We start from the raw sequence: 13550 nt of genomic DNA, 5'->3' as shown, positions 1-13550 counted from the left end.
CTTCAAAACCCTGGGGTATATACCATCCTGTCCAGGTGATTTACTACTATTCAGTTTGTCAATCAGGCCTACTACATCTTCTAAGTTCACCATGATTTGGTTCAGTCCATCTGAATCATTACCCATGAAACCTTCTCTGATACAGGTATCTCCCCAACATCCTCTTCAGTAAACACCGAAGCAAAAAAATCATTTAATCTTTCCACGATGGCCTTATCTTCTCTAATTGCCCCTTTAACCCCTCGATCATCTAACGGTCCAACTGATTCCCTCAAGGGTTATCTGCTTCGGATATATTTTAAAAAGTTTTTACTGTGAGTTTTTTCCTCTGTGCCAACTTCTTTTCAAATTCTCTCTTAGCCTGTCTTAATGTTTACATTTAACTTGCCAACGCTTATGCATTATCCTATTTTCTTCTGTTGGATCCTTCTTCCAATTTTTGAATGAAGATCTTTTGCCTAAAATAGCTTCTTTCACCTCACCTTTTAACCATGCCGGTGATCATTTTGCCTTCTTTCCACCTTTCTTAATGTGTGGAATACATCTGACTAGGCTTCTAGGACCAGCCCTCTTGCTCATTTTTTAGCTTTGTAGCTGCTCCTTTCAGTTTTTTTTCTAACTGTTTTTCTCATTTTATCAAAGTTTCCCTTTTGAAAGTTTAGCACAAGAGCCGTGGATTTGCTTACTGTCCCCCTTCCAGCCATTAATTCAAATTTGATCATATTATGATCACCATTGCCAAGCGGCCCCACCACCGTTACCTCTCTCACCAAATCCTGTGCTCCACTGAGAATTAGATCTAAAATTGCTGCCTCTCTTGTCGGTTCCTGAACCAATTGCTCCATAAAGCTGTCATTTATTCCATCCAGGAACTTTATCTCTCTAGCATGTCCCGATGATACATTTACCCAGTCAATATTGGGGTAATTGAAATCTATTATTACCGCACTGCCAATTTGGTTAGCTTCCCTAATTTCTCTTAGCATTTCACTGTCCATCTCATCATCTTGACTAGGTGGATGGTAATATACTCCTATCACTATAGGCTTCCCCAACACACAAGGGATTTCTACCATAAAGATTTGATTGTGCATTTAGTCTCATGCAGGATGTTTATCCTGTTGGACTCTATGCCATCCTGGACAGAAAGCACCACCCAAATGCTCCTCTCTATCGTTGCGATATAATTTGTAGATCGGTATAGCACTGCCCATTGGTTATCCTCCTTCCACCATGTCTCTGAGATGCTAATTAAGGGCAGATTTTCAAAGGGGTATGCGCATAGCCCCTGAAAACCTGCCCCAAGTTCCTCCGGCGCGCACCAAGCCTATATTGAATAGACTCGGAGGCGCGCGCACAAGCCCTGGGATGCACGTAAGTCCCGGGGCTTTCCTGGGGGGGGGGCATGTCGCCGTGGCGCGTCATCCGGGGCGGGGCCGCAGGTGTGGTTACGGTCCGGGGTCATTTCGGGGGTGTGGCCGAGGCCTCCAAAACAGCTCCCGGGCTGGGGAATCGCGCAGCCGGGGCAGGCGTAACTCTTCAAACAAAGGTAGGGGGGGTTAGATAGGGCTGGGGAGCTGGGTTAGGTAGGGGAGGGGAAAGTGGAAGGAAAGTTCCCTCCGAGGCAGGCTGCGCAGCTTGGCATGTGCAGGCTGCCAATTTTGCACAGCCTTGCGCGCGCCGACCCCGGATTTTAAAGGATACGCACGGCTAAGCGCGTATCTATTAAAATCCAGCATACTCTATTAAAATCTACCCCTACGTCTATGCAATCATTCACTGCTATACATTCTAATTCTCCCATCTTACTTCTTAGACTTCTGAGGTTAGCATACAAACATTTCAAAGTGTGTTTTTTGTTTGTATTTTCATTCTGCTTTCTAATTGATATGTTAAATTGTAATCTTTTAGCTAAGGTAAGTTTTTAGTTACAGGCACTTAAACTACTTTTCTTATTATTGGAACCTCACTGTCGGGATGCCTTAATTCTAATGCATCATTAGTATCCTATGAAGATACCTCCCTCTGAACCTTGCACTGCTGAGCGACTGTCGGCTTTCCCCTTTGTTCTAGTTTAAAAGCTGCTCTATCTCCTTTTTAAAGGTTAGCGCCAGCAGTCTGGTTCCACCATGGTTAAGGTGGAGCCCATTCCTTCAGAAGAGACCCCTCCCCCTTCCCCAAAAGGTTCCCCAGTTCCTTACAAAACTGAATCCTTCTTCCATGCACCATCGTCTCATCCACGCATTGAGACTCCGGAGCTCTGCCTGCTTCTGGGGACCTGCGCGTGGAACAGGGAGCATTTCAGAGAATGTTACCCTGGAGGTTCTGGATTTAAGCTTTCTACCTAAGAGCCTAAATTTGGCTTCCAGAATCTCCCTCCCACATTTTCCTATGTTGTTGGTGCCCACATGTACCACAACAGCCGTCTCCTCCCCAGCACTGTCTAAAATCCTATCTAGGTAATGCGTGAGGTCCGCCATCTTCGTACCAGGTAGGCATGTTACAAGGTGATCCTCATGGCCACCAGCCACCCAGCTGTCTACATTCCTAAAAAGTATAGAGCTCAATAATCAGACAAAATAATTTTCCATAGCAGAATATGCTTATTTATTATATATGAACAAATTGATCAAGTCTTTTCTAAAATGGTTATCTTACCTATACAGGTTAAATCCTGTCTCAGACTGCTCTCCTGTTGCAGCAGAGTTAAAATACATCAGCCTTGAGCTCACAATTCTTACTATATTTGTACTTTTTACTAGTTTATAAATTGATAGACTCATAAATGTATAGACAAAGACTTATAGACGCACAAATTTATAAGCAGAGACTTATAAACGCATATATGTTTTCATATATTTATGTTTAGCTGGCAGTATGCCCAGTCTGCCTGTTCAGCTATCTAGCTATATTGCACTTATTTATTTCTAGCTTAATTTACTAGCTTAAAGCTTCTAATAATTAAGTACTGACATATGCTTTAAAAACGTGTTGCTCTTCTTTTATGACAAATCATAACAATTTTAGCAGCTTACAAAGAGCTTTGTATTGAGCTGTTGTCTTGGATGTCTGCCAGGTCTTCTAGCTGAAGACATGTAATTTCAAGGAAAGATCACCATAGTTCCTTCTGGCAGTATGTTTGTGAGAAATTGAATTATCTTAGTCACTCATCTTTGTATGCCTAGGGGTCAATTAAAATTCCATATCAGATGTTTCTGTCTGCATTCCTTTGTTCTATACCGAGGATGAATTAACAGGCAGTATTGTTCTTTTCTTAAAAGGTAATGGGTTTGTTGACATCAATGCTTGAGACTCTCATGACAGTGCCTTTCTGTAACCTATTCTACCTAAAATTTCTTTTCTGCACGGTCAACTACTTGGGACCTTAACAGGAAACAATTATATAGCAGCAACAGAACATGAATGCTACAGAAGACTGATATCATTGCATTTATTTCCACATATTTTTGACAATATCAGGAAATAGCCTTAAGTGGGATTCCTTCTACAGTGGGTTGGATAATGAAAAATGAAGATGAAAAGATAAGAAAACTTGGAGTTAAATTCAAGGAGCTTTAGATGGAAAAGCATTAAAACCTCATTAGGTGTAACTGTATACCCTAGAGGACAGAAGGCAGAGAAGGGACATAGTAGAGAATATTAAAATATTTGAAACTTATAAATGAAAAATAGGTAAACATTTTAGTGGTCAAAAAGCATGGTATGAGGTCAGAAAGGAGTAGACTTGTGAGTAATGTAGGGAAGCATTCAATAAAATTGGGGTAATGGATACATATAAAAGTCTCTCACTGGAACTGGTAGAGGCAAAAACAAAATACAAGACAGCATGGTACAATCACAGAGTCATGTGGAAATGGTTATTGAGTAGAGCTAAAATAGGAGAGAAAAAGGAGACATTAACTGCTATCATACTCTATATTAGTATGTGACAGGAAATACTGATATAGATTTTCTTTTAGAATACCCCATTGTTTCTATTTATACTATGGTTAGTTTGTGATTCTTTTTTTTTATGTTTGTTTTTGTTTTGTTTTGTTTAAATTTTAGAACCAGTCCAAGTATGACATCACATGTTATGAGAATATGTTTTTCCTGTGCATGGTATTAGAACAGCTTCTTCAAAATGAAACAGAGGAAACAAATGCATCCAGCTCTAACCTTGAAAAAATGAAGATATTTCTGCAGAGATTAGATCAGACCATTCTTAATCTATCTGATGAATTTCCACTGTTTTCTTTATATGCATGGAGAATAGGAACTCTTTTCAACTCACAAATGCAAATTAATGAACAGTGATGCTAGATACTTTTTAGTTATATATTATACAGGAAATGATCCATTTTTATAGATCCATTAAACAGGTAAGATAATTGTTTAATTTTAACCAGTTCTCTTTAGCCAAAATTTCATTTGAACTTAACTGGCTGAATGTTCAGCTATAAATGTGGCTACATCTAACCAGTTAAAATTAATCTGGCTAGATTTAGCAAATGTAAGTGCCTATTTACTAAGCTGCAATAATGCATTTGCATGCGGTATACACAATTTATTATATTAAAAAATGCATGATCATGTGAAATTGGTAAATAACATGCAAATTTGTGATTTTTGCCAACTTCTGCATATTATTTCCCAAGTCAGAAGTTAGGCACAACATGGGCATTGGTAATGATCTGCTTCACATGCAAATGGCTGCAAAGCAGCTCATTGACATATAAACCAATAGTAGCTCATGAAAATCTTTGTGCACTGTGCTACTTCAGAAAATTAGCTATAACACAAAAGGTGTAACTAACTTTCCTCTGAGTGTATTGCCAGATTAAGTTATCTTTGGGTGCCCACAAGCCCCACTAAGTGCCCACCCCTAACTTCCCTGGTACAAAAGAAGCCCTTGTGGTGCCATTTTCCCCCTGTTCACTCTCACTGAGCCAGCTGACACATAAATATCAATTTGCTGGAGCCCCTGCATATTAAGTTCCATCTCAAACAGCCAATAACTCTACCATGGGCACCAAATCATGCCCCCTCTCACACACTCTTGTTGTTAACTCTCCCCAGACCCCTTTCCTGAGCTTATCCAAGAAGCTGCAGAAGTCAGAAGGGATTTCCCATAGCTCTTGACCCACTTCTGCTATATGAACAAATGGTATCTTCTGACTCTAGGCTCTACTTTGTCCTGCACATGTAGTTCAAAGGAGAGACTAGAGTCAGCCAGTATCTGTAGGGCAGGAGCAACTAGGGATTGCTTCTACCCCCTATGGACTCTTGATCTACTTGGATAAGCTGTGAGGAGGGAACCACAAGGGAGGGGATTTGTAGAGCAGGAACTGGCTTAATATGGGAGGCTCTGAAAAATAAATATTTATGTGCTGATTAGCTTATTGGAATTGAGTAGGCAGAATGTGGCACCAAGGTCCTCCAGGGCTTATTTGAAAGGTTGGGGGTTACCAGGCGGATGAGACTCCTTTAAGATTGTGACCTCTAAATGGGGGGAGCCCATTATCACACATTGCTGTGACAATCCAAGGAAAATTCCTGAATGATTTATTAAACTGTGGTACTGCAGTTTAGTAAATTCCAATGATATTTTCTTACAGTAAACTAGCACAGAAATATACTGTTTGACCATGGCTTAGCAAACTTACCCCTTAGCTACTTATTGCTGAAAATTGATGCTAACTAGCAAAGTCCTCTTTAACAACAACAATAAAAAAAAGCTGTTATTCATCCTTCCCTCCTAGCAACTACTAGAAATGTATATAAAAAAAGCTGAGCTGCAGTTGCCTCCTTTGACCACTATCTTTAAGATCTTGCCTCCAAACATTTTTCTCTTCTTATCCATATCACAACCCTCTCAAATTCACAGACTGCCCATAAAATGGACAAAAAAGGGACCTCTGGGGTTTTCAAATTTAGTTGATTAGCTATATATTGTAAACTAACTGATTAATAGGGTCATTTTCAAACTCGCGTTATGGTGTTTTTGCATGCGAAAAATACCTTAATGCATGCAAAAAGCACAATAACGCATGGTGCGATGCTAATTTTTTACAGGGGAGGGATTAGGGCAAAGTCGGGGGCGGGAATTTTGTAAAAGTGGGCTAGCTGGCTTCGGAAAGTGTGAAGCCATATAACTCATGATATCGCACAGTTTTAACGCCAAAAATAACTACACCTTTTTCATTAGCATTAATGCTGTGCAATATGCCAATAATGCAAATTGTGATTTTTAGGTAGAAAGAGAGAGAGAGAGCACCTCTGGGGGTGACACCATAGTAAGCAGCTATTTATGCTACTATAGGAGGCCCACCTAGTAACTCGATGTGAGGTTTAGGTAGTAGTGTAGGGATTAGGGGCCACTTTGACATGCATAGTGAGACATATGAACAGAACAATGCACTCCTGTGAAGATTTGATGTCTATCAGAGTGAGAAAACTCACACAACGATGAGATTTGGACAATGTTCTCTCTACCTAGGTTGATGGACTCTCTACCTGGGTAACGTCAAGCTAGGTTGAGAGAACATTGTCCAAATCTCATCGTAGTGTAAGTTTTCTCACTCTGAAAGACATCAAATCTTCACAAGAGTGCACTGTTCTTTTCGTATGTCTCACTCTGCACATCAAAGTGGCCCCTAACCCCTACACTACTACTACCTAAACCTCACTTCGAGTTACTAGGTGGACCTCCTATAGTAGCATAAATAGTTAACTACAAGGGCCCTATGGATAGTCTCTCTCTCTCTCCCTCTCTCTCCCCCCAGTGGTTGCAGGTAGGAAATGCAATAATTGTGGTAGTGCAAAAAGTTAACACACTTTGCTGTAATACCTATGCAAAGCACTATGATAATATACATTGTGATAAACAGGCTATTACCATAAAACACACCCTCTTCCTATCAGTTGCAATATTTTGATAATTCTGGCTATACAAACCTAGACACTGCAATAGCAGGCCTCAAGTTGGCTGACTACCGCTCATCTAACATCCTCCGCACTGTAAGGAATTAAAATAATCCTCCTCAAGCCCTCCAAAGTCACCTCTCTGATATTCAGGACCATGACTCAATCTTCCTTCCTGCTGGCTTGACATCCCCAAATGCTTTAACAAGGACATTACAAGTAATGTTGTCAGAGCAGCTAGGGATGCCAAACCAGCAGGAGAGAAGAGTAATTCATGGTCCTGATTTGCAGAGAGGTGATTTTAGAGGGTTCTTGGCACCAACGAAAGGGAAAAATCTTAGAGATGGGTGGAAGGATGGGGGAATTGAGATTGGTAATATTTTGTTTTAATTTCTAATATGTAGGGGCAGGGATGGGAGTGAAGGGATTGCAGCTGGAAGTGATTCTTATTTTTTTATTTCTAACAAGGGTGGGCAGGGAGCAAGGGATGGATTGCAGCTTGAGGAGGGTAATTTATTATTTCCATATCAGATGCCAAGAGGGAGGGTAATCACAGCTCAGGGAAGATTATTTTAATTCTTTACAGTGCAGAAGATGTTAGATGAGTGGTAGTCAGCCAAGTTGAGGCCTGCTATTGCAGTGTCTAGTTTTTTATGGTCAGATTTAACCAGTTAAGTTTCAATACATAGCTAAGCAGCTAAATTTGAAAACCCCACTGATCCCTTTTTTGCCTGGCTAAATTTGTGAAGTCTGTGAATTTGATTGGACAAATTTAACCAATTAATGGGGCCACATTTTAAACAAGGCAATTTGACTTGGCTAAAACCAAATTTTAGCAGGGTATATCTTTTGAAAATAAACCTTTAACTTTTTCAGAGTTTTTTAAATTAATTTCATCATATCAGATTTTCCCACCAATTTTCATGCAAATATGAACTTACGAATGAAAAAATGGGAATGACTGAATGTCATTATATTGTGCAATATAAATTAATAAAATAATTTCTATTTTAATTGGAGACAGAAACTGGTATTTGCATGAAAGGTCTTCATTGCAAAAATGGAAGTCTTTCATTTGCTTGTCAATATGCCTTACAATTTAATGTCTTTATCATAAAGTTGTTTAGATTTGTTAATTAGATCTTAATCAAAAAAATGTGTTTAGGTTTGAAAGTTTATCAGTTTCTTTCCTTCATCATTCTTGCCCTTTCAACATTAGCATGTCTTTTATGTTTTAGATAAACCCTAAGAAATACTCTAAAGTTGCTAAACAGATTGATCAATGGATAGAGAATCTATTAAATTGTATATTTTTTATGTTCTATCATCCTTAATATATATATGTTTACCTATCATTTAATATAGCATAGATAATGTGGATAAATATAGTTTTGTTAAATATTTTTACTTGTATTGGTAAAAATGTAAAAACTTTTCAAAATGTTCATCTTCAGATTAGACATTTTGTTACAAAATGTTATGTACATAGTAAAATGGTCAAACCTTGAGAAATACTGTAGTCAGTGCCAAATAAAACATTAAATGTCAGTAGTTCAAAATATATGTGTCAGTTATTCTGTAAATGGAGATTGATCAAATTAATTGAAATATATGCTTTTGCTACATTAATTGTTTTTCAATCTAACATAAAATTTCCATTACAAGTTATTTTTAACCCTTTTGCTATAATTGAATGAAAGCTACCTTCTAGTCTAAAGTAATCATTGCAAATATGTTAGGACTATATGGAGATAAATACATGTATTAATTGGTAATTTATATTCTCTCAGGACAAGCAGGATGGTAGTCCTCATATATAGGTGACATCATCAGGATGGAGCCCAATCACGGAACACTTTTGTCAAAGTTTCTAGAACTTTGACTGGCACCTACTGGGCATGCCCAGCAATGCACTGACCCTGCATCCAGCAGGGGTCTCCCTTCAGTCTTCTTTTTTCCGCACAGCATTAGCCACGCGGGTTAAGGAGCTCTCTCGAGATTCCTGACAGGAATTTTCCTCACGGAACTTCTTTCACAAATTTAAAAAAAATTCTGCCCCATAAGGGTCCCCCCTATCGACATCCATACTTCGCGGTCGAAAGGTAAGGTTTTACCCTTCTTGTGGTCAGTTCACGTCGAGTTATCCCTTCCAGCCATTGACCACACCGCAGCTAAATTTTTTGACGGAGTCATGGTGTCGGGTTTTTGTCAGTGCCCCGACTGTACTCCAACAATGTCCATAACTGACCCTCATGGGGTCTGTGTTATGTGTTTGGGGTCCGACCACGATGTCCTAACTTGCACCAAATGTGCCCAAATGAAGGCCGAAGAGCCGTAAGGCTTGTTTAGGGAAAATGGAGTTTCTCTTTCAGTCGAAAACGCCGACTCCATCGATAGCTTCGACTTCGTCCGAGCCGGTGCTATCGACCTCTTGCCAGCACGGGACACCACTGCTGCCCGACTGGCATCGACAATTCCAAAGCTGTCGATTCCCTCCTTGCCTCCTCAAGAAAAGGGCCAAGGAGATCATCAAGAAAGACGTCGACACCATCATCACAAGGCTCAGTCTGCCGATCCAGGCAAGCCATCAGCGTCTACAAAGCCACCGGCAAAGAAGCCCCATCCAGAAAAGGGCCCATCCCCTTCTGTGACCGGGTCACTGAGGCGTTCCCCACCTTCAGTGGTGCCGGGATCTGATTCCACCTTCACCAGTGGACCCTCCGGCTATGCCAGTGCTGCCTCCTACTCCGGAGCCGGGGCTCCACACCCCAGGCTTCCACAAGGAATTGGATCAGATGAACCAAGAGGCCATCGGTAAAGCACTTCAGGGATTCCAACCTCCATCGACACCGGTACTGGTCCCCGAGCTGGTCACTGATCCGATTCCCGTAGCGCTCGCACCGCTACTGGGTAGACTGGATGCTTTGATCAGTGCCCTTCATCAGATTTATTTCCTCTCTAATATACAGAGGGAGATCATTCCTCAGTAGTGGAGCTAACATAGAAAAAGACCAATTGTAAAGTCTTATATATATTAAATTTCTTAACCGCGGGTAATTGGAGCATAAAAGATATTGAGAATGAGTAGTCCTTGGAGAACATTTCCATGAGATCTTATTTCTTAAATGTAAAGGACCAAGTCCTTGGAAGATATTAAAGGTCAAGAGCAAAACTTTAAATTTACATTTCAGTCTGACTGGCACCAGTGCAATTTCTTAAGTAGAGGGACTTCTGTTTCCTGTCTTGATAATACCATGTCTAATCTCACAGCCATATTTTGGACTACCAGTAACTTCCAAATTACATTTCCTTGGAGTCCCCAATATACCAGGGGGGAGATATTTAAAAGCTATTTAAATGAATAACTCACAAAGCGCGACTAAGGGGCTTGCCCCTTAGTGTGCCCCTTTGTGCTGCCACTGTGCATCTCGACCTCCTGCTTCTACAGTGTCCTTCCAGACCCGTTCATCAACCCACCCACGGACGCTCAGCCGACCAGCAGACTCCCACCAAAACCTGAACCGACCAGCAGCCTAGTTCGCTAGTGCCAGAAATAACTTACAACACCCTTCCGAATGGTGCCCCGACAAGCGGAGCCCACACACGACGCTCGCACGATCGGCGCAAACCCGCTGGGGTAAGAGCCAACCTCAGAGCCAACCTCCGATCCAATCTCCGACCACGCCAGGCACCCCAACCCCTAACAACGCTCCACCCCAAGGAGCGTGAGCAAGGACCCTGCCCCGTTGTTGCCCCCCTTTGCTGCCCCCCTTTGCCTCCCCGTGCAAAGCCAGAAAATCCCCAGCCCCCCCATCACCTTCCCAGCTCACAACAACCTCCTCCCCCACAACCCACTCCTCAATAACCTTCACTCAAACCCCTCTACTTCAGCAACCCCCAGGATTCAACCCCCAGCATCAACTCAACTCACCAAATCCAGCTCCAACAGCAACTGCAAACACACCACACATGTACACATTCCACCAACACAACCCCCCTACCAGATACCTCACCCCTCACCACACATTCTACCCACACACCCTCCCTACCCTATACCTCTCCTCACACCCCTACACCAACATGCACCCAAAACACACACCCCCAACTTTAAATCAACACGATGCCTCCAGTATCACAAAAGCTACATGCACCTCCAGAACACGAAAACACATCACTACCCCTACGCATCCAAACAAGCTAATCACAACCCTCACTGTTATATCTCTACTCCTACTCAATGCACAGTCCATCAACGGAAAGACCATTAATACACAACCTCTAATTGACTCGCACCCTGACATACTCTGCATAACGGAGTAATGGCTCAAAAACACAGACACCACCCTCATCAGTCAACTACCCAAAGCAACCTACAATATCTACTCCATACCAAGACCAAAAAAGAAAGGTGGCGGCTTACTCCTCATGGCCCTAAAGAAACTTAACATCACAGTCCACCCCATCAATCCTCCACCCCCCATAGAAATCAGCCTTTTCAAATCAAAATCACTACAAATCATCCTCCTATATGTCCCACTGGGAACACTACAGCACAATATATCCGCCCTAATTGAAACCATTGCCACCAACATCGACATGGCCATACCTGCGATCGTTCTAGGGGACTTCAACCTACACATGGACAAAACCCCACTCTCACCAACCGGCGAACTCCTCCTAGAATCCATGACAGCCATTGGATTCAAACAAATAATCAACACCCCCACCCATAAATTAGGACACACCCTAGACCTAATATTCACCAACAATCACATAGATCTCCCCCTCCCCCCAACAGCCTCCACCATCTAGTTAGACCATAAACTAATCCACACCAACCTACAACTAAATCACCCACCCACAGAAGCAAACCGAACCAACAAACTCATTGAATTCACCAAACTATGCCCAATCAACAAACACACCGAAATCCTACCAATTAAACTGAAAAACCTTGACATGAATGACGCAAACACCTCTACGAACTCTTGGACAGCCATCAACACAGAAATAGCAAAGATCAAATGCCCAACTATCAAAAAAGTAATCAAGACCGCTAATAAATACAAAACACCCTGGTACACACCTGAACTAAAAAACATCAAGCACTTCCAAAGACAATCAGAAAAAAAATGGAGAAAAGATCCATCCCCTAAACTAAAAGACAGATACAGAACCATACTATACATCTACAGAACAGACATTGAAAAGGCCAAAAAAGATTATTACGCCAAAAAGATCCAGGACCACCAGTTTAACCCCGAAACCTTATTTGCATACATCTCAGACCTGATACAGCCTACCCCCAACACACATCACCAAAAAGACTCCTCCAGAAATTGCGAAGAACTCGCCAACTACTTCAACGACAATTACTAAAATAATTGCCACCAACCAGAACACCAACCAGCCTCCACCCAACTCACCACATCTCACCACACCATCCTGGACCCAATTTGAAACAGTTGCCTCAACCGAAGTAGAATCGATAATTCAAAAACTAAAGCCAGCTGCACACCCCATGGACCCCATCCCTATAAAACTTCTAAAGCAAATCCCAAGCATCATAGCCATGCCCATAGCAGACATAGTTAATATATCACTTGAACAAGGCACTTTCCCTGACTCCCTCAAGTGTGCCAGCATCAAACCAATCCTCAAAAAACCACAACTCAACAAAGCTGATCCATCAAATTACCAACCCATCTCCAACCTTCCCTTCATCGCCAAGATTCTGGAAAAAATTGTCAACCGTCAACTCTCAGCACACCTAAAAAATCATAACATCCTATCCCCATCCCAACATGGATTCAGAAAACACTTTAACACCGAAACACTCCTTTCCCTCACAGACCACATCCTCAGAGACCTGGACCACGACCAATCCTGCCACCTTTGACATCTCTGCCACCTTTGACACCGTCAACCATGAAACCTTACTAAACAGACTAAGTGACATCGGCCTAGGCAACACCACACTGAACTGGTTCAAATCATACCTAACAAAACCGTTCATACAAAGTCAGACTTAATTCCGCTGAATCCAAACAAATCCCCCTTACACATGGTGTACCTCAAGGTTCATCCCTCTCCTCCACTCTCTTCAACATCTATATCCTCCCCCTATGCACGCTTCTAACCGGATTAAACCTAACCTTCTTCCTATACGCAGACGATGTTCAGATTCTACTCCCCATAAAAGAAACCATCACAAACACACTAAAAACCTGGGACAACCACCTTCCGAAGATAACACAACTACTGTCTCAAATGTCCCTCAACCACAACAAAACCAAAATACTTCACATTAACAACAAGACAATGTCATCTCTCAAAGACAACAACTCAGTACCTGCAATAGATGACAGAATATCCTCCTCAGCCAGAGATCTCGGTGTACTCATTGACAATGAACTCAACATGAAGAATCATATCAGCTGAATAATAACGGATGGATTCTTCAAACTACAAATCTTCAAAAAAAATCAAACCACTTCTCTACACCCAAGACTATAGAACAGTACTCCAAGCACTGCTATTCTCCAAACTCGACTATTGTAATGCCCTACTCCTGGGCCTGCCATCCAGTTCTCTCAGGCCACTACAACTGCTCCAAAATGCAGCAG

General features: G+C 41.7%; 1 protein-coding gene across 1 annotated transcript in view; it reads left to right on the top strand.

Annotated features, from left to right (window-relative positions):
* MEI4 (meiotic double-stranded break formation protein 4) overlaps positions 1-6228 on the top strand; it is a 165597-nt gene extending 159369 nt beyond the window's left edge. The window contains exon 5 of the mRNA XM_029595578.1: positions 4069-6228. Within this exon, the coding sequence (XP_029451438.1) occupies positions 4069-4317 (249 nt within the window). The 3' untranslated portion in view covers positions 4318-6228. The remainder of the gene's footprint in view (positions 1-4068) is intronic.
* Positions 6229-13550: the final 7322 nt, after the last annotated feature.

The sequence above is a fragment of the Rhinatrema bivittatum genome, chromosome 3, assembly GCF_901001135.1.
Source record: "Rhinatrema bivittatum chromosome 3, aRhiBiv1.1, whole genome shotgun sequence".
Classification (NCBI taxonomy): domain Eukaryota; kingdom Metazoa; phylum Chordata; class Amphibia; order Gymnophiona; family Rhinatrematidae; genus Rhinatrema; species Rhinatrema bivittatum.
Note: the sequence above shows the minus strand (reverse complement) of the source record. Positions and strands in the feature narration are given on the sequence as shown.